The 25,812-nt window shown below is 41.2% G+C and overlaps 1 protein-coding gene and 1 long non-coding RNA gene across 3 annotated transcripts; one reads left to right on the top strand and one right to left on the bottom strand.

The window, feature by feature from the left end:
- On the top strand, nucleotides 1–16,322 carry LOC135098854 (uncharacterized). Of its 2 annotated transcripts, XM_064001251.1 has the most exons (6): nucleotides 1–503; nucleotides 9,868–9,979; nucleotides 10,776–10,898; nucleotides 12,353–12,609; nucleotides 13,287–13,370; nucleotides 16,184–16,322. In XM_064001251.1, the coding sequence occupies exons 1-4, from the start codon at nucleotides 492–494 to the stop codon at nucleotides 12,607–12,609; spliced, it is 504 nt and encodes a 167-aa protein (XP_063857321.1). In that variant the 5' UTR covers nucleotides 1–491; the 3' UTR covers nucleotides 13,287–13,370; nucleotides 16,184–16,322. The 2 variants fall into 2 exon arrangements, with proteins under 2 accessions (XP_063857321.1, XP_063857319.1); XM_064001249.1 differs by having other exon boundaries at nucleotides 12,353–13,370; nucleotides 16,187–16,318.
- On the bottom strand, nucleotides 14,664–25,534 carry LOC135098855 (uncharacterized). Its single transcript, XR_010267438.1, has 3 exons — nucleotides 25,408–25,534; nucleotides 15,679–20,797; nucleotides 14,664–15,415 (listed from the first exon to the last, which is right to left on the bottom strand). It is a non-coding gene; the product is annotated as an uncharacterized LOC135098855 (long non-coding RNA).
- Nucleotides 25,535–25,812: the final 278 nt, after the last annotated feature.

The raw sequence follows: 25,812 nt of genomic DNA, 5'->3' as shown, positions 1-25,812 counted from the left end.
TATAATTTTCCCATCTACTTTCCTCTTCTTTTTCTTTGATATGAAACCTTACCATCACACAATCACTTTTTCCTACAGGATGATTGTAGTTCATGTGTTCAACAATGTCCACTTCTCTTAATAATACCAAATTTAGTCTTTGTAGTACCTCTCCTCCTCTGTGTGTAGTGTTTTCCTTGGGCTGGCTGGCTTTCTATCTTTCTGGTTGGCTGGCTGGCTAACTAACTGACTGGTTGGATGCCTGGCTAACTGGCTGACCGGCTGGCTGGTTGGTTTTCCTGCTGACTAGCTGACTGGCTGGCTATCTGGCTGACTAGTCCACTGTGGGATAGCTGGCTGGTTGGCTGGTTGACTCCTCAAGGGTGGCTGTCCCATCTCTCAAGTGGCCACATTTTGCAGGCGTCCCCAACCCCTCCTGCCCTGAGTGAACACACCCCCAGACAAAACCTCTAAGGGGGCCAAGGGGAAGGGAGCAGCCCAGGCCCTTTCCAATGCTGAGAGAGGTATGTCACTTCTCTGCCAAGAAGGAAAGTTTCAGCTTCATTTTGCATGTTGTTTGGGTTGCTTTATGAACATTTTTTTTTTTTAGGATATATATATTTTTTTTTATACAGTTGGTTCAGATATCCTACATGTCAATTGTTTTTGCTTTATTTATCAGTGTGTTCCTATCTTATATCTCTAGTTTTACATTGTTGTAGTTGACAGTGAGCAATTGTGTTACATCTGCACTGTTTTACTTTTATTTGTCAGCAAGCCTCTTCATCTGATACAGTTCCTGCCAGTTTGAACTCATTTTGACTCTGCAAGGGAAGTATCCATAACTCCTCATTACTTTGAGTATGAGGACAGTTTCAACTTCATCTTTATCTCTTTTGCTTTATCTTTCATTCAACAGTTTTTTAACTTAATTTGTTCGTAAATGTCGTTCCAAATCCAAAATGTTTGAAAACCGATACTATTTTCCCCACAGGAGTCATTCTAAAATAGATTAATCCATTCTCAGACTCGCATCCACCATGTCTTAGTGGGTAATGACCAACACTCCCGCTGCTAAGATGGCTGCTCCACAGCATCTCCAGCTTAGAATTTTTTTTATTCAGAAAAGCTTTGTTGAATGAACTTAGTGATACAGAACTCATCAAAAGATATTGTTTAGACCATGCTGGCTTTCTCTTTGTCACCCATGAAGTGAGGGAAGCCTTACAGAGACAGAGAGGAGCAACCCACTCGCTGCCAAAATGAAGGTGATCATAACACTTAGACATCTTGCTGCTGGGAAAAGCTACTGGAAAAATGCAGTTGTGCAGTAGTGATGGCATTGTGGGTCATCGGGAGAGCCACAGGAGGCTTGGGATTACTCCTGAGCCCCGAACCTTGTTTGTTTACATTGAGGTTCTTCAGTAGGATCACATTTAACTTATTTCAAAGATTGAATTACTGTCTTACCCTCTGTGTCTCTCCTCCAAAGGAACTATTTATAGAAACTATAAATTAGTAATAAATGGCAGCTTTTGTTACGTGTTGTAATATTTGAAATCGAGTAACTTTGTTTGAAAATCAAATTATGGTACAGTAATCAAAGCAATTAGGAGTTAAAATTTTTGTTCAAAAACAGAGTTGTTCGGAGAGGGAGACATTCAGTAACTGAGGTTCCACTGTATACATTTCTTGGATTCATTTTGTCACTGAGAAGGAAGTGTACATAATGACCTCATGTCTTCCACAAGTGGTGCACTGTGTTGTCTGGTAATGCAGCAGCCAGCTGTGGACCTCATGAGTGTTATCACCCCAGAGGTACTCATGGGGCATCACAGTGCATATTTACAGTGTAAGAGCACAGAGACCTGTGGTCATAACACGCTGCTATATTCATCCCAGGCTTTGCCAGATTCTTGATAGATGACTGTGTGTGCCAGAAAAAGCTGAAACTGTTGCTTATCTTAGCTTTTATTATACATCATTCATTTGAGAGAAGCACAGAGTGAGTGTCCCAGCAACATAATACATATTCCTTGTAACTAAAGGAATCTATACACAAGAATGAGATTACCTCATCTACCACTGACATGTTGGGATTGAAGGGTAAAATGAAGTGTGAGGTGGTATCAAAGCCCCAAGACTAGTTCCATAGTACACCAACAGGTGGCTGTACAAGGATGCATGTCTGATGGGACTGGACAGTGACAGTTATCAAGCAGTCTGCCAATTGGTATCTTTCTGTGAACTTTGTGAGCCATGTCACATGAGTTTTGTGGCCTCATGCTGAACTTCATATTTCATCATGAACTGCAAACAAGAGCAGAGTTAACACCAAATTGTGTGTCAAATTCAGCAAAGACCTTTGACATGATTTAGCACATGTGTGGCAAGGAAGCAGTGAGTTATGTGAGGTGCGTCAAGTACCATGTATTCTTCAAGAGCAGCGGAATATCTCTGGAAGATGACAAGAGGTCAGGATGATATTCCGTGAGCTCAGACACTGAAAACATGGAAACGGTTGAGTGACGTGCAAGAGAATTGTTGGAGATCAGCGAAGGGAGTTGGTGTCAGGGTTGGTGCATCATACAGAACAGCTGAGGCAATCCCCATGTTTGATTTGAATATGACCACATAGCTGAAAAATTTGTGCCCAGGCTTCTGATCTCCAAACAGAAGGTGCCCCAGATGACCCAACCTTCACATTGAGGGTCTCCACTGGGGACAAGACCTGGATCCACATTTCATTTGTAACTTCTTCCTCTTCCTAAAGATAAAGGAAGTTGTGGGTGAAAAGGATGCCATCTTGACACCATGAAACGAGAAAGGATGGATCTAAGTTTGAAAAGTCAGACTTAAAAGGGAGATAGGAAGGAATTGGTTTTCAGATGGAGTGGTGGATGAATGGAATAGACTCAGTAATCAGGTTGTTAGTGTTGGTTCTTTAGGATTTTTAAAAGAAGATTTATGGATGGGGATGGTAGATGGAAATAGGTAGGTATATTTTGTGCAGGGACTGCCACGGGTAAGCCTGATGACTTCTGGCAGCCTTTCTGATTTCCGTATGTTGTTATGCTGTGTTCCATGGAAGAGGTTGAGCCCGAGTCACAGAAGGTGCTTAACATGCTTTGAGAACAAGACTTACTGAACACGTGTGAGCAGTGACAGCAGGACTGGGACCACTTTATTGGTGGTGAAGGTGACTGTTTTGAAGGAGTGATGCCCAAACTTAATACATGGATAAGTCTTGTAACATTTTGATATCAGTCGTCTTGTATTCTAAATCTATCAGTTAGTATTGCAGTGCCATACATTGTACATGTTCCTCCACACTCATCTCTTTTCCTGCACAGAGTAGTGATGTGTGGAGTAGGATGGGGGTTTTGAGAGAATAGTTAATGACATCATCATCTGTTCTGCTGTAATAATCTGAAATACAGTAAGGTGGTGTGGACAAATGGTAACAATGAAAGTGAATGAGTTTGTAAATGTTTATGGTTTCTCCAAATGTTGGTGCCACAAATTCCAGTGAATTTCATGTGAAATAAATTATTGGTATGTGGACTAATAAACTGCTTTTTATGAGGAGTTCCACAAAGACCAAGATCTGGGAATGTGATCTTTGGAGGAAGTTGTCTGATCTTTTTTACTACTCTGGGCAAGTTTGTATGAATGAAATGAAGGAATGCTAGAGGGAGCCAGCCAGTGAGGTGGATACTTGCTCTCAGTGGGTGAGTACTGGGGGAGAGATGACAGGGAAGGCTCTCACCACACTATTTTACAACAACAGAACAAGTGGAGATGAATAGGCAAGATGCAAGCATGGAGGCACAGTTTCAGAGAACAATACGAGGGACCCATCAGGTCCATAAGCCTTCTGAGGGCAGCAAGGGCATGGAAAACATCACTGGGAAGGATCTTAATGGGTAGCATGAAGTAGTTGGAGGGTAGAGGAGAGGGAGGAACAAGCCCTGGATCTTAATGGGTAGCATGAAGTAATTGCTGCTGTTGCTCTTTGGGCCAATCACAGTGTTTCCTGCCTCTGGTCTCATCTTGAGTACCAGTTCACTCCTTCCTGATTTCAGTGCTGCCAATGCCCATCTTCACTACCCACGGCACAGTGCTACTAACGTCATCCCCCCTTTGTAACGTAGTTTTAGGAACATGAGCACGTTGAAGTTGTTAACTTTCAAAATCAAATGTAGTTATTTTAATTAAAACAGTACTTTTCATTAGTGAAGAGACAGGATAAACATTGAATTAGAAGTTTTTGAAGATGTTTCTAAGTTTTCTAAGATCAAGATTAAAAATAAAGATTTGGATTTTTCATTTTTTTTTACTTAAAATATCAATATTGTTATCACTAGTATCAGAATCTTGGATTTATAGATTTATTGGTTATCAGTTATCGGCACTAAATCTATCACCAGTTACTGAATTATCAGTTATCACTGATAACATTATCATCATTGATTTATCATTTATTGTGATAAGTTTTTCATTATCATCGCCAGCTATGCAATTGAGTGATTGCTTTATAAGGTTTACCACTGTTTCTTTATAGCAGATATATAGTACTGTGCCTTCACTTGATGATGCAGGTAATGCAAACTTGAAAAGTCAGTAAACAAGTAATGTAATGAAGGTTGGGAACCAATGGTTTAGGACAAGAGAAAGAGTGAGGATTGTATGTCTCCATAGCACATACTATCACCTTTGTTATGCACTCAGCACACAGAGATGGGTACCCTATGACACAGAAACAGTAGTCATTCCAAGGCAAATCAGCATAATACCTACTCAGCTCCAGTAGGGGCAAAATGACAAAGGCACCTCCACTTTGGGGAATCTTGGGGACAGATTGGAAGGATAGGACAAGATGCAGATTGTGATTGGAGGAGCCCAATGGAGATGATAGGATGATAGCATAAGCAGAAGGGTTAGAGGTGAGGAAAAGGTCAAGAATATTGGGCATATCTCCAAGACAATCAGGAATACAAGTAGAGTGTTGTACCAGTTGCTCTAGGTCATGGAGGATAGCAGAGTTAAAGGCTAGTTCACCAAGATGGTCAGTGAAGGGAGAGGAAAGGCAAAATTAGTAATGACCATTGAAGTCTCCAAGAATGGAGATCTCTGCAAAAGGGAAGAGAGTCAGAATGTGCTCACTTTAGAAGTTAAGTAGTCAAAGAATTTTTCTAGCAAGAGGAGCTTCTTGTAGGTGAGAGGTATACAGCACAGATAAATTTTGTTTGAGAGTGACTGTAGTCATAGCCAGACAGTGAAAAATCCAGAAGATTCAAGAGTGTGGGCACAAGAGCAATTTAAGTTGTTGTATGCATAGTTGCAACATCCAGCTTTGGGCAGAAAATGAGGATAGAGAAAGTAGGGGGGAACAAAGAAGGGGGTACTGTCAGTTGCCTCAGACACCTGTGTTTTGGGGAGGAAAAGATGAAGTTTAGTAGAGAGGTTGTGTTCTACAGATTGAAAAGAAGATGTAAGGCCACAAATGTTGCAGAAGTTATTGAAGAAAAAGTTGAGGGTGGTGTCAAGACACTCACCAGAAGAGCAGTCTGATCTGGGGACATTTGTCCTGGGGACTCCGAGGCTGGTGTAGGAGTCGCCATGATAATTTTGAATTTTGAGTGAAGGGTGTGCATGTATTAGGTGCATGTAGAGTTGTGTGAAAGAACAGAATTTTTAAAAGGCAGGTTGTGAAATGTACAGTGAGGTCACAGCTGGCTGTTCCATCTCTTTTGTCTTTCCTTTTTGGAACAGCTTTGTGGTGTGAAGGGATAGAGTGAAGATAAAAAGATTTGTCCATCTGTATACCAGGCCAAAAATCTGACACAGGATGGTCTAAACAAAGCCCCACACACACATGCACACATCATTCACACTCTTAACCCTGTTGGTCCCTGGAAGAAAGGGTTATTCTTGTGGGCCACCGTGCTACACCCTAAGACCAGAGTAAAAAAGATAAATGAATGAAAAGCGATAGTTGTTAGTGCGGTGATGGTCAGAAGTCAAGCTTCCTGTGCCTTGACATTTCCTTCAGTCTGGAGTTCTCTACTGACAGTCTCCTCACAAAGCCTGGGAATAGATGGGTCCTTAGACTTGAGACTAGAGGAAAACACACAATCAGGAAAGTGAGTGCAAGAGGACACTCAGCTAATGACCTCAGCTGTACAAAGATGACCAGTGTGCAGGACTCTCTTGTCATCACACAGCCTCTGCTCACACTGGCTGCCTGTGGGACTGCTGCCTCATTTACAAACACCCACTATATTTGATTTTTGACCTCTTGTTTTATTTATTTATTTGTTTGGATTTTAATGCATTTATTTATCTTTATTATTATTGTTATTATCATTATTATTATTGTTGTTGTTGTTGATGTTGTTGTTGTTGTTGTTGTTGTTGTTGTTGTTGTTGTTATTTTATTTTATTTATTTCATTTACTGGGTTTGTTAGTGTGTCTGTTGCTAGCAGTGCTAGTAGTTCCTTTTATGGTTATTTGATTGATTTTCTTCTCCTGACCTCTGCTTTTCCTTATTATTTCATGGTTCCATTTAGATTTGCAGTTATAGGAGTATTATTTGTAACAATAATGGTGATAATGAAAATAGTTATGATAGAGAGTCCCAATTAATGACCATAACAAGCTCTCTGTTATAAATATTTCTTGCCATTAATAAAAAAAAAAAAGTGTGCATTATTTTTTGTTTGTTATTCATAATTGCATTGAAACTAGGACACACAGAATGTACACCAGGATACACACAAATGCTTACAGTGAGTGAGTCAGTCAGTCAGTGTTTGATGCAGGAGTACCAAAGTGAAATATCAGCAAAATAAGTCATGTACAATAATACACAGTGCACAATAGATAATACATGCTACATAATGAAATGATACATAACACTAAATACATATAAAAATACATAATACAAAAGACAATACATAAACAATACATAATACATAATAAATATAAGTGACACTGTAGTGCATATCTACCTTCAGCCCAAACTAAACAACAACACTATCAGTACAAGATACCTAATTAAATAAAGGATACCTAATTAACACACCGGGTCCAATAGAGGGTACCTAATTAACACACTGGGTCCAATAGAGGGTACCTAATTAACACACTGGGTCCAATAGAGGGTACCTAATTGACACACCAGGTCCAATAGAGGGTACCTAATTAACACACTGGGTCCAATAGAGGGTACCTAATTAACACACTGGGTCCAATAGAGGGTACCTAATTGACACACCAGGTCCAATAGAGGGTACCTAATTAACACACCTGATCCAATAGAGTAGTGGTTTCCAACCTGTGGGGCGCACCCCCCTAAGGGGGCACGAAGGGCTGCCAGGGGGGGCGTAAGCACTTCATAAAGTGGAAAAATTACTTAGTAGATGATTATATATCAACATTATTGATTTTGATGGAATACATAATTGGTTAAGTATTGAGAAAACATTTCAGATATGAATTATGAAATGTTATTGTCTAAATACAATTATAAATTATTTCAAATGCTACTAAGTAACTAAGGAATTAAACAACTATAAAAGATAGAGAGAGAAACGTGCTGTAAATATAAATATTGTAATGATTACCAGAAACAACGCATCGTTTGTATGGTTCCCATTCGGTTCACGTCTCGGACATGTCAGTACTCCAGCTTTGGGAGTTGGCTGTGTGGCCACACCGCCACAGTAGTATGAGGGTGCGGTGGTAAGACGGTAGCTCTGTGACCGTTCTGGACGTAACAAGTGCCTCGTAAATATAACTGTTAATTGCAAAATTACAAAGCTAAGGAATAGTTTTGAGCGTGTGCGTTTGTTTATTTCACTAAAATTTTGAAATATGGAAAAGTATTTGATTAAAGGCAAAAGGAAAGAAACTGAAAGTGAACCTCACTCCAGTAAATGTGATGAAAGTAGCAGGCATACGAAAACCAGAAAGTATGACGACAGCTATCTCTCGCTTGGATTTACATCTACGGTTGTTAGTGGAACGGGGAGACTTCAATGTGTGTTGTGTTTAAATATTTTGGCCATGGACAGCATGAAACCAAGCAAATTGAAGCACCACCTTGAAACACAGCATCCTGAACATGTTGGCAAATCTCTGGAATTTTTTAAAAGGAGACTTGATGAATTTAATAAACAGAGGCGGGCTTTCACGAAGACATCTACCACAGCTGCAAGTGCTTTGCTTGCTTCTTATAAAGTTTCCTACATAAGTGCAAGATGCAAAAAAGCTCACAACATAGCAGAAACCTGGGTATTACCTGCTGCTATTGACATGGTGGAAATAATGCTCGATGAACAAAGTGCCAACAAGTTACGCAGCATTCCTCTTGCAGATGTACTTAAATATTTGCATTTTGGGTTGCAAATAGATGAGGCTACTGATGTAGTGAAAGATGCTCATTTAATAACTTATGTGTGCTATATATCTGCCAATGAAATTAAGGAAGATCTTTTGTTTTGTAAACCTATTGTTGGTAGAGCCACAGCTGTAAAAGTGTTCAACATGATTGACAATTTTTTCAATGAACATGGAATAAGCTGGGAAAATTGTGTTGGACTGTGCACTGATGGAGCCCAGTCAATGGCAGGACGACATGCTGGACTGAAAGCTTTGGTGAGGGAAAAGGCTCCACACACTTCATGGACGCACTGCATGCTTCATAGACAGGCACTTGCATCAGGCAGTATGAATGAAGAGTTAGGTAATTTGCTCAAAGATGTTGTCAGGGTTGTAAATTACATAAAGAACAGTCCATTGAAAGGAAGACTGCACAGTTATGTAAAGATTTTGGTGCTGAACACACTGCTGTACTGTATTACTGTGAATCACGCTGGCTATCCCGTGGAAAGTACTCCATAGAGTGTATGAACTTAGAAATGAAATTGCTACATTCATTTGTGAAAATAAAACCAAAGATGGAGACTTTCACAGATTATTATTTCATTAAAAAACTTGCTTACATGGTTGATATCTTTGAGAAACTTAACCAACTGAATCAGTCTATGCAGGGGCTCCACATGAATATTTTCGCACAGAGTGACAAAATACGTGCATTTATGAAGAAAATTGAGTTATGGAAAAGGAATGTAGAAAATAACAGTTTTGACATGTTACCAAATTTGCAAGAGTTTCTCAAACATACTAGCGTACTAGGTGGAAATGAATTGTTTGCTGAGCACTCTCCTGGGGAAGTGCTCATTTTACTTTAAAGATGTAGACACAAGTGATTACGAATGGATAAGAAACCCATTTGGTGATAACTCTACAAGCACACTGTCTACAGCTGACCAGGAGCAACTTATTGATTTGTCATGTGACGGTTCGCTGAAACTTGTGTTTGATGCAGGACCTTTGGAAAAATTTTGGTTGCAAGTTAAAGATGAGTACCCTTCCTTGTCAACTAAGGCCATTGGCATTTTATTACGTTTTGTGACATCATACTTGTGTGAATCAGGATTTAGTTCAGTTGCTGTCCTCAAAACAAAATACCGTTCTTGCTTAGTAATAGAAAAGGAATTACGGGTCTCAATTTCATCACATTCTCCGAGATTTGAGAAACTCTGCTCAGAGAAGCAAGCGCAACCATCACACTAGTAAAGGTAAGCCTATACATTCAGTCATACATAATTATGTATTGTATAATTTTTTTTTATCACTGATTTGTGCCGACTATGACAGTAAATAGCAGTATTTAAACCAGAGTGGAGGGTGCGCAGGGAACTTGTCATTTAACGAAGGGGGACGAGAATTCGAAAAGGTTGGAAACCACTGCAATAGAGGGTACCTAATTAACACACCTGGTCTAAGTCAAAGCCTTACCACACCTGTACTATCCTCAGATGCAGCCAGCAAGGAGGCAAGCGGCTCATCTGTCAGTGTGCGCCTACCATACCCACAGCCACACCAACGGAGGGCCAACGACACCCAAGTCTAGCCGCAGGAACAAATGTAGTAGGTGGCGTGGCTGGGAGGTGCAGCTGAGAGTGGTGGTGTGACGAGTGTGGAGGCTTAAGGCTTATAGGTGATGTAAGAGATTAGCTAAGATGTGGCTGGTGCAAAACAGTGTTGAGGTGGTAGGTGGTGTGGCTGGGTGGTGTTGCCAGGGTGGGGGGGGAGGGGTGATGCTGTGGCAGGGAGTGATGGCATGGTAATGGAGTGCTGTGATGGAGTGTTAAGCAAAAGTGCACTCATGTTTATTCATTGACTAAAGGTGATGCTGGGAGTGTGGGAGGAGGACCCCTTAGGGAACAGTAAGAGAGAGAGAGAGAGAGAGAGAGAGAGAGAGAGAGAGAGAGAGAGAGAGAGAGAGAGAGAGAGAGAGAGAGAGAGAGAGAGAGAGAGAGAGAGAGAGAGAGAGAGAGAGAGAGAGAGATAATGTAAAATTATTTGTCATTTCATGTGATTTCTTGTGATTTATGACTGCAAAATTTACACCTAAGAATTATAAAAAAGGAAAATCATGAATCTTGAGAAATGCATTGAAAAGGAAAAAAATTACAGATTACAGTTCAATGCAGTGCAGAAGTTTTGATGTATAAATATTTCTGAACATTCAACAATTATCTTCAAATATTTTCTTAATATTTTAATGTTTGATGACATATGACCCTTACTGTGGTGCCTTGAAAGCAATTAGTCAATTCACTCGTTCATAAATTGTAATCCATCTTTTTATACTGTGCCACTTTTCACTATATAGAGGACAGACAGCCATCACCACCATACATCTGCTCCTTTCTCCCTGCAGGTGTGGTGACAAGTAGTGAGGTCACCACTGAATCTGACACACCTGCTGAGCCTGACCTGGTGTCTTTCTGTGCTACCCTGGGCAACAACCGAGCCCTGCGAGTCCCTGCCCTCTTCAAGCCAGGTCAGTCATGGTCAGGGGAAGCTCAAATATTTCAGAACAGTGCAGGGATTATCTCCAACACAAATGGAGACCTGCAAAATGTACCTGTCTCCCTCTATATACCAGACAGGCAATCCCTCATAGGGTGGCCCAGGCAAAGCACTACACTCTCATACACGCATCATTCATACTCTTAGTTCTGTCACCTCCTGGTGGTTAGCAGTCATCTCGTAGACCACTCTGCTACACCCCAGGAACTTAGGCATAGCACATCAGGTCATATACTTGGAAAATAAAGTGAAAATACTTGCTCCTGACAAGCTTACAAAACCAATAGTGCACTTGTGAACTCCTCCTAAACTAAGGAGATAAAACACTGTTATATTAGGTGCCTAAGATTGAAAAGTAGATAGACTAAAGCACTTACTGTTTTGTGCCAGTTAGTGTGGAGTTAACACTTGGAGATTGAGAAAAGTACAAGGGGAAGAGACAGTTCACTTCTTAGCCTGGTCTGAGTGTACCATTGTTTGAGGCAGGTGTTAGGCTGGCATGTATATGGGATGGACAGGAGAGACAAAGCAGCAGGAATATGGCTAGATTTAAAAACCATGAGGATTAAGATTGTTTTCAAATTGAGTGGTAATTGAATGATAATGAGGTTGTTAATGCCAAGTAAATAGTGAGTTTCAAAAGATTACACAAATTTATGAACCAGGGTGATTGATCAAAATAGGTAGGCATGTTCAGGGACTGACTGCCCTATGTAGGGCTGATGGCTTCTTGCAGCTTTTGTTGTTTTTGTGCTCTTATGTTCTTATAAGGGAATAAAGTCTTAATGAGTAATGATGGAAGAAAAAGACAAGGTTAGTCATCAGGACCAATAAACTGGCATTGGCACTGGTGGCTTTTGGTTTGCATAAGTTGTTTTACATTAATTAGTTTAATGTGACTTAAAATATAATAAATTAAGCCCTTTCACTGCATTAAGCAACAATTTGCAGCACTAAGAAGTATGTATGAAATCTTTATAATCATGTGCAAAAAAGAAGAGCATGAAAAAGAATAGATTTTGCAATTTTTGGTGTCGTGTAGTGTAGTGTTTGGGGTAGATCAGCAACAGACATGCCAGAGTGCTGAGTGACTGAGGAAAGATTTGACAGACAGCAGGGAAAGGGTTCATTGAATTTACGTGATCTTTTCACCTCGGCACGACCCGTTGCTGTGCTTACATAAATATTAAGGAAATTTGTTTCCTCTTTTTTTTCTGCATTTTTGTTGTTTCAGCTTTTACATTTAAGGTTGGGGTTAATAAACAAAGATAAACCATATGAATTAGCATTATTCAATTATAGGTTAGGTTAGGTAAGGTTATCACAGTGAAAGGGTTAAAAGAAATCCATCCATCCATACATATGTTCCCTTATTTACCCATATGTTTGCACCCCAAGCTGACTAACCACCACCCTGCCCACCAGACAGGGACTACCAGACTGTGGCTGACATGGTGGGTGGCAGTCACTCCATTACAGAGTCAACTACTAGTCACGAGGAAAGTTTGGACGAGGCCAGAAGTGCGTCATCCCACCGCAGGTCACGGGGACAGGAACTGCAGGCCAGGCAGGGTCACCGTCCCTCCCACGGCGACCCGGATTATAGCTATGCTCACCCTGTGAAGAAGCAGTACCTTCCCCCACCCCTCCACTGTCCTCCACTGACAGCAACAGGTGTATGAGTTAGTGATAGTGAGGTCACTGACAGACAGACTCGCCAAATTGTTCATTAGTAAAAGTTCCATGGCCACTAAGTTTGTAATCTGCTTCTGTGTTTGTATCTTTCCAGCCTTTTTATTCATTGATGTACACTTTTGCCTTTCACTGCTTCCTCCTGTAATCCATTCTATATCTTTATATATTTACATGGAAAGATATGTTTGCATTATTTGGACATTCTCTCTCTCTCTCTCTCTCTCTCTCTCTCTCTCTCTCTCTCTCTCTCTCTCTCTCTCTCTCTCTCTCTCTCTCTCTCTCTCTCTCTCTCTCTCTAATATTGAGGTTCATCTCTTGTCCATAACAAAAGGGCATTTCTGTCTGGTTCCTCAGGTTGGTTGACTAACCCTAAAGCTGCAGGGGTTTTCACACATTTCTCCATTCCATATGTCTCTACTCCTTTGTGGAAAGATGTGTGTTATTTAGGAAGCTCTCTTCTGTCCAAGTTTCTTTTCATCTTTATCATCATGTGTCAAGTCATCCAGTTCTGGCACTATCTTAGTGGCTGTTCTTTGTATTCTTTCCAATCTCTACATGAAACATCACCGAATTAATTAAGCTTAGCAGAAATTATGTGATGTGCCCTACTGATGCTGGTGTGAAGGCGAAGTGTTTGTAGTGAGCCGTGTGATGCCTTCCCCAGTGCTGAATATGGAGAGAGCAGCCAGGCGACACCATACACTGGAGTTTTCTGAGGAGGAGTGCGACCACCCCTCCATCAAGCAAGGTTAGTGTATGGGACAGCCTGTACAGTGTGGATGGATGGATGGATATTGGGATGCATGTACAGGTGGGATATACTGTATGTTCATGTGTGGTTCAAATTCACAAATAGTATTAAGAAATTGATAGATGCTCTCACACACTGGTTGGTCTACAGTATGTACAAAATATTGTCAGCTGCAAGACCTTCTTTTTTGGCCATTTCCTTACAGTTAGGGGTTGGCACCATGTACAAGTTTCTGTCCCTTGCATCTTCCTCAGTGCCTCCCATCCTTTGTAGCTCTGCCACGTTTCCATACCTCCATTTCACTGTCTTTCCCTCCATCTTCTTCCCTTGACTGTCTTTTTTCAAGCTCTTTCAATCAGGTCCTGGTCTTCTCTTCTTACTGTATGTTCATGCATGCTTCAAATTCACAGCATGATAGCCACAAACATGGTAACACTAGTGGTGACTGATGCTCTCACTCCCTGATTGGTGGACAGTAATTGCAAGATATTGTTAACTGCAAGACCACAGGTGAATGAAAACAATTCAGATGAAGAGAACAAAACCATTATATTACTTACAGAGAAACTAGGAATGGACTGGCTTCTTCCTTCTTGCACCTTTCCCAAGACATGAAGGAGACAGATCAGCAAGTTCCATGAGTGTCTGTGGCTTTGAATCATTTCATTCCTCCCTGATACCTGTCTGCAGTTTTGTGGTGTCCAGGCTGCCCTCCTCTGCCTGTGCCTCTCAGTGATCGGTTAAAGATCAGGGGAATGGGGTGGCCAGTGCTCTTATGAGTCCAGCAGGCAGTTGTGATTTTTTGGTGTGTGTGACAATGCACATTTCAAATGGCCCAAGGAACAAGTCATGCAAAAACTCTAAATGATTGTTTTGATTTTTTTTTTTAATTTCTAGTTGAAAACACTGAATTTCCTACACCATAATTAACTAAAGGAATCATTCCTTGTCCATGGCACACATGTTTGCCATGACTACAGGACACAGACACAGTGGTCCAAGACACTTGTTGCCAGCTTGTCATACCCATTGTAGTTATTTCTTGGCAGGTGTACCAAAGCTTTTGATGTGTACAGGTAGTGAGGGATTTTTTTGGGAGAATGGCATCTGTGAAAGTGAGGGAGGGATGTTGTGTAGGCAGCGGTGGGCCACTCTGGTAGACACGTGTGTGTGGGTGTTTTGTTCTCACAGTCCTCCTGCTGTTATTTGAGGATGGGCATCCTCTCAATGTTTCATAACATTTAGTATGCATCCTGATGCCTTGTGCCCTCACTCTGGCCTCTTCTTGTGTTAGTGTTCCCTCCCCAACACTTTGTCAGCCACTTCTGCACACATCTCCTAACACCTGTAATCCTTGCTGTTCCCTCCACTGCAGTCTGTCTTGTGTAAAGTCACAGTACTCCAGTGTGCCCTTCAGTTAATTCTTTTCTGCCATCCATTGCAAAGATAATGTAATCCATACCAGTGCACATCTGTTTAAATTATTGGAAAGAAATGAGATGATGCTTTTCAAAATGCTTTATCTTTAATTGAGAGATGAGTGTTGGTCAGTGGTTCTGGTGGATGACCTCAACTTTGAGTGAGTTGCTGGATGCATGACACTGCTCTCAACAGTCACCAGGCTGCCACTGAGCAAAGTTTTACAATTCTGTCATGAAGCACCAAACATTATTTTGGCACTTGCCATTTGTATTCCTGTATTGTTTTGATTGCAACTCCTACCCTTGTGATTTTGCCTGTGTTAAGTAGTTTTTTCTCTCTTCTTCTCTCCATTTGCATAAAGATCATATATGAATTCTAAAACATGAAAAATAACAATAATACTCATAATGCAGTGGGAAGTGGACTGGCGCTGGTCCCTGTGTTGCACCGTCACCCAGACCAGCTGTCACCTAGCAGTACAGGCAGTGCCACGTAGTGTGTCACTCAGCCTGTTATGTACTGCCCTTGGCACAGTGTGTGATATCAGACTGATGAGTATGGGTCTTGTCACCACTCAGTGCTGCTACTGTGTCACCCCTCTCTCTGTGGTCATGGGTTTGCTGTGGGTAGTTCACTAAGTAGTGGCAGGGATGTGGAAACACTTGGTGATTACAGCTTATCTCCTATGTTTACTAAATGTGCAATATGACACTCCCATACAATATCGCTATGGAACGTGTCACTTATGCTGCAGCCACTAAGAAACTGTTGCTCTGCACCACCCAAGCACACTGACTGTGGCAAGGTTAAAACTTGACAAAATGATAACTGTATTATTCCCAAACACTTATTGAAGCCACCACCGTCTGGCCTGTTTACTGACCTGTGTAGTCATTGTGTGGCCAGGACAGGCTGGCTGAAATGCTGCTGCAGTGTGATGGCATGCATCCCCCCACAGGAGCAGTGGAGCTCTCCCACCACCATATGCAAAAAAAGGATTAAAATACATAAATATTTTACACTCCATTGACTTGGCAGGAGGTACATTAGATTTAAGCATTCAATGCTGTTCAGGTTAGAATCCCCAGCAAAAGTTGCTTTATTTCTACCAAAAACTATTAGATAATGTAGAATACATGATTATTGTAAGTTGTATATTCAGAAACATTATAGTCAAGTAAGGGCTTCAGCAGAAATATGTAAGTTTAGCTACACTTTTCAAAACAAGACAGGCAATGCACAGACCAGCGAGTGACAGCGTCAATCAGTGGCCATGTTACCATGTTCTTGTTTCCTCAGCTGGCAAAACTATTATTACAGACTTAGTGAAGCAGTGTCACATGATAGTCCCCTGCCAGGTAACCTACATTATTGCTTCCCCACTACAGCAGGAGTGGAGCCTCTGGAGCAGCTGATGGCTGACCTGGAGCTGGAGAAGATTGTTCAGGATGCCAGCAAGACAGCTCTTTGACACTTCCAGTAGTGGTAGAAGCCTCCCCTCTCCACCCTCACTCCTCTGCCACTGCTGACCACAACACTGAGGCTGTATTCTTCAGGACCTGATTGTTGCTTGGACTTGAGGCTTCCCTGCTTGGTAACACTACTCTTAAACACTGTGGGCTTTCACTGCAACAATCTCCAAGGTTTACAGAAATGATTAGTCAGGTTCCCCCTGGATATTTTTCTTACTAGTGGAAAATCCTTTTTTAAAGTATCATTAGAATCATGAAAATCCAATAACTTCTACTTCATCCAGTTAAGTGTTATTAAGATACAACACCAAAGTGTTTGAGAATACAGAGCCACAGTTGGCTTATTGCTTTGATTTGTGGCTGAGTGTGTGAACTGGTGTCCTGAGTTCTGCATCAGGCTGTTGGTGCTTCACAGGGAGGTGGCAGCTACTGGGTGATGAAGGTTGAGGCTTCCAGCCGTGCATACACCCCTCATCTTCATGCAGGGAGGTGCACTATGGTGTTCTTGTCAAGCTTGCTTACACAAGTTGCTGTTGTTGTGTCCACACTTGCCTCATACAAGTAATAAGTGATTCTCAGTGAGTGTTGTGTTGTGGTGGTGCAAGATGCTGCTGAGGCTGGAGTTTTGTCCCATTGTGTTGTTGGTTGGTTAACTTCCAAAGTAGAGCACTTTCTGACTCTCTTCCCTTTTGCAGAGACCTGCATTCTCGGAGTCTTCAGTGTTCACCACCAGCTTTGGCTTTCCTCTCCCTTCACTGACCATCCTGGCAAACTGGCCTTTAATTAACTTTGATATCCTCCATGACCAAGAGCAGTCGGTGCAACACCCTACTTGTATTCCTGACCATCTTGGAGATACGCCCAACATTCTTGACCTCTAATCCTTATGCTGTCACCTTATTTTCTCCATTGGGCTCCTCTGATCACAATCTCATATCTGTATCTTGTTCTGTCACTCCACTCCCTCCTCAGGATCCCCCTAAGTGAAAGTGGCTCTGGCATTTTGCCTCTGCTAATCAGAGGGAGCTGAGGAGCTATTACCATCCCTGTGTGCTGAGCACATAACAGAGGTGATAGTGTCTGGCATGGAGGCGAACATTCCTCACTCTTTTTCTTGACCTAAACCTTCCAAACCTTGGTTTAACACAGCTTGTTCTTGTGCTATACATGATAGAGAGGTGGCTCACAAAAGGTACTTGAGCCTTCCATCACCAGAATCTCATGCACTTTATATTTCTGCCCTGAACCATGCCAACTCTGTTCTTCAAAAATAAAAATCTTTAAAGATCTAACTCCCTTCATGACTTCTTGCATCTAGCCAAAAAACTTCTCTAATAACTTTGTTTCTTCATCTTTCCCTCCTTCATTTCAACCTGATGGCATCACTGCCATCTCATCTATTTCTAAAGCTGACCATTTGCTCAAATCTTTGCTAAAAACTCTACCTTGGATGATTCAGGCCTTGTTCCTCCCTCTCTTCAACCTTCTGATTACTTCATGCTACTTATTAAAATCCTTCGCAGTGATATTTTCCATGCCCTCACTGGCCTAAACCCTCGGTAGGCTTATGGACCTGATGGGGTCCTTACTTTTGTTCTTCAAAACTGTACCTCCATGTTTGCACCTTGCCTAGTCAAAGTCTTTCAGCTCTGTCTGTCAACATCTACCTTTTCTTCTTGCTGGAAGTTTACCTACATTCAGCCTGTTCCCTAAAAAGAGTGACCATTCTAATCCTGCAAACTACCATTCTATTGCTCTAATTTCCTGCCTATCTAAAGTTTTTTAATCTATCCTCAACAGGAAGATTCTTAAACATCTATCACTTCACAACCTTCTATCTGATCACCAGTATGGGTTCCATCAAGGCTGCTCTGCTGGTGATCTTCTCCCTTTCCTTACTGAATCTTGGTCATACTCTTTAAAGAATTTTGGTGAAACTTTTGCTGTTGCCTTAGACATATCAAAAGCTTTTGATCAAGTCTGGCACAAAGCTTTGATTTCCAAACTACCTTCCTACAGCTTCTATCCTCTGTAACTTCATCCCAAGTTTCTTTTCTGACTGTTCTATTGCTCCTGTGGTAGAGGGTCACTGTTGTTCTAAATCTATTAACAGAGGTGTTCCTCAGGGTTCTGTCCTGTCACCCACTCTTTTCCTATTATCCATCAATGATCTAAATCAAACTTCTTGTCCTCTCCACTCCTAAGCTGATGATACCACCCTGCACTTTTGGACATCTTTTCATAGACATCCAACCCTTCAGGAAGTAAACACTTCACACTGGGAAGCTAGAGACTATCTGACTTCTGATTTTTCAAAAATTTTTCTGATTGGGGCAGAGCAAACTTGGTATTGTTCAATGCCTCAGAAACTTAATTCCTCCAACTGTCAACTCAACACAACCTTCCAGACAACTATCTCCTCTTCTTCAGTGACACTCAACTGTCCCCCCCTTCTACACTGAACATCCTCGGTCTGTCCTTTACTTATAATCTAAACTGGAAACTTCACATCTCATCTCTAGCTAGGACAGCTTCTATGAATCTAGCCATTCTGAGACATCTCTGCCAGTTTTTCTCACCCCCAGCTGCTAACTCTGTACTGGGCCTTTATCCGTCTATGTATGTAGTATGCTTCACATTACTGGGGGGGGGGGGGGTTTCCACTCATACCACTATTTTAGACAGGGTGGAATCAAAAGTTTTTTGTGTTATCAATTTTTCTCTTACTGACTGTCTTCAGCCTCTTTTTCATCACCACAATGTTGCATCTCTTGCTATCTTTTACTGCTGTTTTCATGCTAACTGCTCTTCTAATCTTGCAAACTGCATGCCTGCCCTCCTCTTGCCCCTCCTCCTGCAACCTTGCAGCACAAGACTTTCTTCTTTCTTTCATCCCTATTCTGTCCATCTCTCTAATGCAAGAGTTAACCAGTATTCTCAATCATTCATTCGCTTTTCTGGTAAACTCTAGAACTTACTGCTTGCTTCTGTATTTCCTCCTTTCTGTGACTTCAACTCTCTCAAGCAGGAGGTTTTAAGACACCTATCCTTCAAATTTCAATGATTCTCTTGACATCTCTTTCAGGACTGACCCCTCAGTGGGATCTTTTTTCCTCTTGTTTCCCTTGGCCAGTGAGCCTTAAAAAAAAAAGTCATGTGTACAGTCCTTGCCTTACACCTCTTCTTGTATTCTATTCTAGGAGTTATGAAGCAGTCCTAGCAAGTCTTAGTTATGAAATAAGTCATAGCTAGGACAGAATGGAGCATTCTTGTCTTAAATCCACATGGGATGGTAAGACTGAGTCCACCCTGTCTTAGCAGCTTAAGACAGATGCTCCTGCTACCAAGATGGCCACCCACAACCACCCCAGCTTAGGAATTATTTACCCAGATAGGATATATTGTATGAATTTATGACACAGAACTCATCAAAAGATACCATGTAGATCATGCAGGTATTCTCTCTGTCACCGATCTAGTAAGAGAATCCTTGTAGAGTGACACAGAAAGGAACAACCCACTTACCTCTGAAATGAAGGTGACCATAACACTTAGATATCTTTCTGCTGGGAAGATACAGGTGTGCAGCAGTGATGGCCTTGGGGATTGTTGAGAGAGCCAGCTTTGCCACCAAACCACTTGAAAACTGTTTACATTGAGGCACTGCTACGGGATCATGTTTGCCACATTTCACACGTCTCAAAGACTGAATTACATTGAGGCACTCCTACGGGATCATGTTTGCCACATTTCACACATCTCAAAGACTGAATTACATTGAGGCACTCCTACGGGATCATGTTTACCACATTTCACACGTCTCAAAGACTGAATTACTATTTTACCCACTATTCAGTGTCTCTTCCTCCAATACATAAAAACACAGGAAATATTTATAGAAGCTGTTAATTAGCAGCACTAAATGGCAGGTTTTGCTTCATCTTTTAGTATTTGAAATGAAGTAGCACTACACATAGCAGACGGTGATGATTGACGGTGTGTCAAGTTACATGTCTTGCTATCCTGCTGTGTCCTTTTTCCTCATTTGCTCCTTGGACCTTTCCACTATACCCAAGGTGGTGTCAAGACACACTTTTGGAATCAGTATTTTAAATACCTGAGAGATGTATTCCTAAAAAAAATAAGCCAAAGTAGCCTTCTGCTGCAGTTTTGCTGGGCAGCTGAAGTAACAGCATACAAATGAGGGTTAAACAAATTGTCCAATAATAATGTACTGCACAAATAGCTCATATGCTAAATGTACATACAATGTTCATAGGTATGTACAGGAGAACAAAACTGAATACATGTTAACATGAATGAGTGGCAACAGTTATTCACCAATGGGTGATGTCATCTGTAAGATGCATGAGTTCAGAAACTAATGCCCACTGCTAAAACTTCACATGCTGCACCCACAGCAACAATGAATCCAGAGGCCCCAGCAACACCAGCAGATGAGGGCTGGATGACTGTAACACCACTGCTGGTGGGTGGATGGCTGTGGTCCTCACAGAGGGCCAGACTCTCCTGGAAAGAGGGAAAAAAAGAAATACAGGGAGGGCTTTTTTTTTTTTTTATGTAGGAGGGACACCATGGAAAAAAAATGATAAAAAACAACAAAAAACAAACAAACAGAGATGCCAAAAAAACAAAAACAAACAAACTGAGATGCCAATCCCTGAACAAGGTCCGAAGTAGTAGTCAAAAAATTGAAGCACAAACATGTTAAAACCTCCCTCTTGAAGGAATTCAAGTCACAGGAAGGTGGAAATACAGAAGCAGGCAGGGAGTTCCAGATTTTACCAAAGAAAGTGATGAATGATTGAGAATACTGGTTAACTCCTGCATTAGAGAGATGGACAGAATAGGAGAGAGAGAAAGAAGAAAGTTTTGTGCAGTGAGGCTGTGGGAGGGGAAGGCATGCAGTTGGCAAGATCAGAAAAGCAGTTAGCATGAAAATAGTGGTAGAAGACAGCTAGAGATGTAACACTGTGGCAATGAGAAAAGAGGCTGAAGACAGTCAGTTAGAGGAGAGGAGTTGATGAGATGAAAAGCTTTTGATTCCACCCTGTCTAGAAGAGCAGTATGAGTGGAACCACCCTAGTCATGTGAAGCATACTCCATACATGGATGGATAAGGCCCCAGTACAGAGTTAGCAGCTGGAAGGGTGAGAAAACTAGTGATGTCTCAGAACACCTAACTTCATAGCTGTTTTAGCTAGAGATGAGATGTGAAGTTTTCAGTTTAGATTGTAACTAAAAGACAGGATGTTCAGTGTAGAAGAGAGGGACAGTTGAGTGTCACTGAAGAAGAGGGGATAGTTGTCTGGAAGGTTGTTTTAAATTGATAGATGGAGGAATTAAGTTTTTGAGGTACTGAACAATACCAAGTTTGTTCTGCCCCAATCAGAAATTTTGGAGATATTAGAAGTCAGGCGCTCTGTGGCTTCCCTGTGTGAACTGAAGGGTTGGATGTCTAGAGACATGGAAAAGTGCAGGGTGGTATCATCAGCTTAGGAGTGGATAGGACAAGAAGTTTGGTTTAGAAGATTATAGATGAATAATAGGAAGAGAGTGGGTGACAGGACAGAACCATGAGGAACACCATTACTAATAGATTTAGAAGAACAGTGACCATCTACCACAGCAGCAATAGAATGGTCAGAAAGGAAACTTGAGATGAAGTTACAGAGAGAAGAATAGAAGCCATAGGAGGGTAGTTTGGAAATCAAAGCTTTGTGCCAAACTCTATCAAAAGCTTTCGATATGTCCAAGGCAACAACAAAAGTTTCACCAAAATCTCTAAAAGAGGATGACCAAGACTCAGTAAGGAAAGCCAAAGTATCACCAGTATAGCAGCCTTGACAGAACCCATACTGGTGATCAGATAGAAGGTTGTGAAGTGATAAATGTTTAAGAATCTTCCTGTTGAGGATAGATTCAAAAACTTTAGATAGGCAGGAAATTAAAGCAATAGGACAGTAGTTTGAGGGATTAGAATGGTCACCCTTTTTAGGAACTTTTTAGGAATGTAGGCAAACTTCCAACAAGAAGGAAGGTAGATGTTGACAGACAGAGTTGAAAGAGTTTGACTAAACAAGAGCAAGCACAGAGGTGCAGTTTCAGAGAACAATAGGAGGGACTCGTATAAGGTCCATAAGCCTTCTGAGGGTTATGCCAGTGAAGGCATGAAGTAGTCAGAGGGTGGAAGAGAGGAAGGAACAAGGCCTACAGTAGTGCTTTTAACAAAGGTGAAGAGTTCAGCTTTAGAGATGGATGTGATAGTAGTGCCATCTGGCTGAAATAAAGGAGGTAAAAAAGAAGAAAAGTTATTAGAGATATCTTTGACTAGATGCGAGAAGTCACGAGGGGAGTTAGATCTTGAAAGACTGACACTTTCTATCAATGAAGAAGTTTTTGGCTAGTCAGAGAATACACTTGGCATGGTTTTTAGCAGAAATATAAAGCACACAAAATTTTGGTGATGGAAGGCTCGAGTAATTTTTGTGGGCCACCTCTCTATCATGTATTGCACAAGAACAAGCTGTGTTAAACCAAGGTTTGGAAGGTTTAGGTCAAGAAAAACAGTGAGGAACGTACGCCTCCATACCAGACACTATCACCTCTGTTATGCAATCAGCACACAGACACAGGTCTCTGACAAGGAAGCAGTGGTCATTCCAAGGAAAATCAACAAAATACCTCCTTAGGTCCCCCCAACTAGCCGAGACAAAATGCCAGAGGCACCTACACTTATGGGTATCCTGAGGAGAGACTGGAGCAATAGAACAAGATACAGATATGAGATTGTGATTGGAGGACTCCAACGGAGAAGAGAGGGTGACAGCATAAGCAGAAAGATTAGAGGTTAGGAAAAGGTCAAGAATGTTAGGCATATCTCCAAGATGGTAAGGAACACAAGTAGGGTGTTGTACCAATTGCTCTAGGTTGTGGAGGATAGCAAAGTTGAAGGCTAGTTCACCAGGATGGTCAGTGAAGGGAGAGGAAAGTCAAAGCTGGTGGTGAACATTGAAGTCTCCAAGAATGGAGATCTCTGCAAAAGGGAAGAGAGACAGAATGTGCTCCACTTTGGAAGCTAAGTAGTCAAAAAATTTCTTATAGTCAGAGGAATTAGGTGAGAGGTATACAGTACAGATAAATTTAGAGAGTGACTCTGTAGCCAGATGGTGGAAAACTCAGAAGATTCAAGAGCATGGGCATGAGAGCAGGATAAGTCGTTGCGCACATAGACACAACATTCAGCTTTGGACTGAATATGGAGACAGAAAGTAGGAGGGAACAGAAATTGGGTTACTGTCAGTTGCCTCAGTGAGGAAAAGATGATGAGGTTTAGTAGAGGAGAGGTGGTATTCTACTGATTGAAAATTAGATCTAGGACCACAAATGTTACAGAAGTTAATGAAGAAAAAAAATAAATAAATAAATAAAAATAATATATATATATATATATATATATATATATATATATATATATATATATATATATATATATATATATATATATATATATATATATATATATAAGCAGTCAATTTCTTCATGTTTATGTCTGTTACATAGTTATGCTGGGTTAATATTTGTGTGTGCAGATATCTAAACTCAGGAATCTGAGTGGTTGTTCTGTTGCCCTGCTGGCCCCATGAAAGCTGATGCTTTACCATATTTGGTTGTGATATTTACACTACTGTACTTTAAGTTAAAAATGGTAATAATTTCCAAAATGTAATTTTTTTTTTTGTTCTTTTCTTACATAATGTGTCTCCCTCCCTGTCAGGGACTGGCAGTTCTGCAAATGCTGTTAGTGACAGCATCCGTAGGACAACAGTGTAGGTGGTGTCCTCTGGAGGTCCTTCACCTGCATGGATCTAAGTCCACCTGTTGCAATACTTGAATGCGTAAGTACTCATCTTGAAGATTTTAATCACTGCAGTGGTCACCATCTCAGACCTGACTGCCACAGGTACTTACTGTACACACTGCTATCTATAATCCAGTGCTTAGCAGGTTCTTGGTTATGGTTATCAACTATCTGGGTAAATTTTACACAGCATCAACCTTAAATTACAACATGTACACAACAGCAAACTTTGGAGGGGTTTTAAGCATTGCTACCATCAGTCCAACCTACCTGACCAACCTAACAACCTACCCTAACCTAATTCTCCCTCAACAATGTAGAACATTTATTTAACCTCAACAGTGTAGAACATATTTAAAATAATATTTTTTTCTAGAAGTTTGGGTCCCAAAGGGTGAGCAGAAAGAAACAATTTTTATCTCCCATTATGCAACAAAGTCATTTAGGGAATTTGGTCATATTACTTAAAGCAGTGTCCAAAACATTAGTTAACTAAATTCCATATGCAGTTTACAGTTTGGTCAAGATAAAATAATAAGCAAATATGCTGCTAATGGGCAAATTTTTACTCTCTCCAGTTTTCTAATGTGGATGAAACTATTTATTTCTCGTATTTTTTTTGCCTGTTTTGAATCAATATGGTTCTTGTTTTTATGGAAATCATGAGCCACTACTTTTTACTCCCTGACCCACCATCCCCTCAGAAACTAATTATTTGCAGTAAACAAAAGCAGTTAATACAAAACAGACTGATATGTACAAGAAAAAGGTAGATTGGCCCTCACAAATAAGCAGCCACTCACTGTGGCCACCAGCCAGCTGTCATACACCACCACCTAATCCAACCAAGTTAACCAAACTAACCTATGTAATCTAACAGAACGAAATAACATAACCTAACCAAACAAACCTAAACTAACTTGCCTCCCAAAAATAGATGTTTAAAAATTGCCATCAGCATTATAAATAATTTGCAGTGGGTAAATATGGGTTTAAATTACTCAATGACAATCTCTATCTGATGAGAAAAGTAAGAAAAGCCATGTTGAGACTGGTGAAAGAGTGAAAGAATTCCCTACTGTGTGGCCTGGAACCATAAGCCATAACTTCACTCACTGGCAGGAGCACTCACACCTGTTTGGTTATATCACAGCAATTCCATCCCTATAGCTCTCTAGGCCCCTGATGTGTCAACCACACCATGCTAGGTTCGCAACTATGCTAACAAGAGTGTGATAGGCAAAGCTGATGAACTCACTAGTGCCTGTAGCATGATGATGTTCTGCAGCAGCCTTGCTCTTCACGTGGCTCCGTAGGTCCTTAAACTTCCTCAGAGCTACCCACTCGGCTGACTGCGTTCACACGAGCAGCCACCTCCTCCCAAGTCTTGTTCTTTTTTGTGGTGATTCTATTGTCCAGCCTTTCCAGAATCACTGCAGCCTGATTTTACACCTCCTCCACCAAGGCTAAGGTCTCGGTGTCAGTGAACCAAGGTCTTATTTTCTTAGGAGGTTTGCTGGCCATGACTGGAATACTATGATTGGTGGCTGTGGGCACATAACAGTTTGTAAACAATGTCTCATGGCATTCTTGGTGATAACACAAAACCTTCCTGTGATTGGCTGCCTTGTGTGTTACATTGAATCAGTGACATATCGCCTCC

Source organism: Scylla paramamosain, unplaced genomic scaffold (assembly GCF_035594125.1).
Source record: "Scylla paramamosain isolate STU-SP2022 unplaced genomic scaffold, ASM3559412v1 Contig88, whole genome shotgun sequence".
Lineage (NCBI taxonomy): Eukaryota > Metazoa > Arthropoda > Malacostraca > Decapoda > Portunidae > Scylla > Scylla paramamosain.
Note: the sequence above shows the minus strand (reverse complement) of the source record. Positions and strands in the feature narration are given on the sequence as shown.

Bases quoted from the DNA above. Each gene is read 5' to 3' on its own strand.
- LOC135098854 (XM_064001251.1), top strand. The intron at 9,980-10,775 runs GTAGGTGGCGTG...TTCTCCCTGCAG, and splicing joins TAGCCGCAGGAACAAATGTA to GTGTGGTGACAAGTAGTGAG. The intron at 10,899-12,352 runs GTCAGTCATGGT...CCTGCCCACCAG, and splicing joins CCCTGCCCTCTTCAAGCCAG to ACAGGGACTACCAGACTGTG.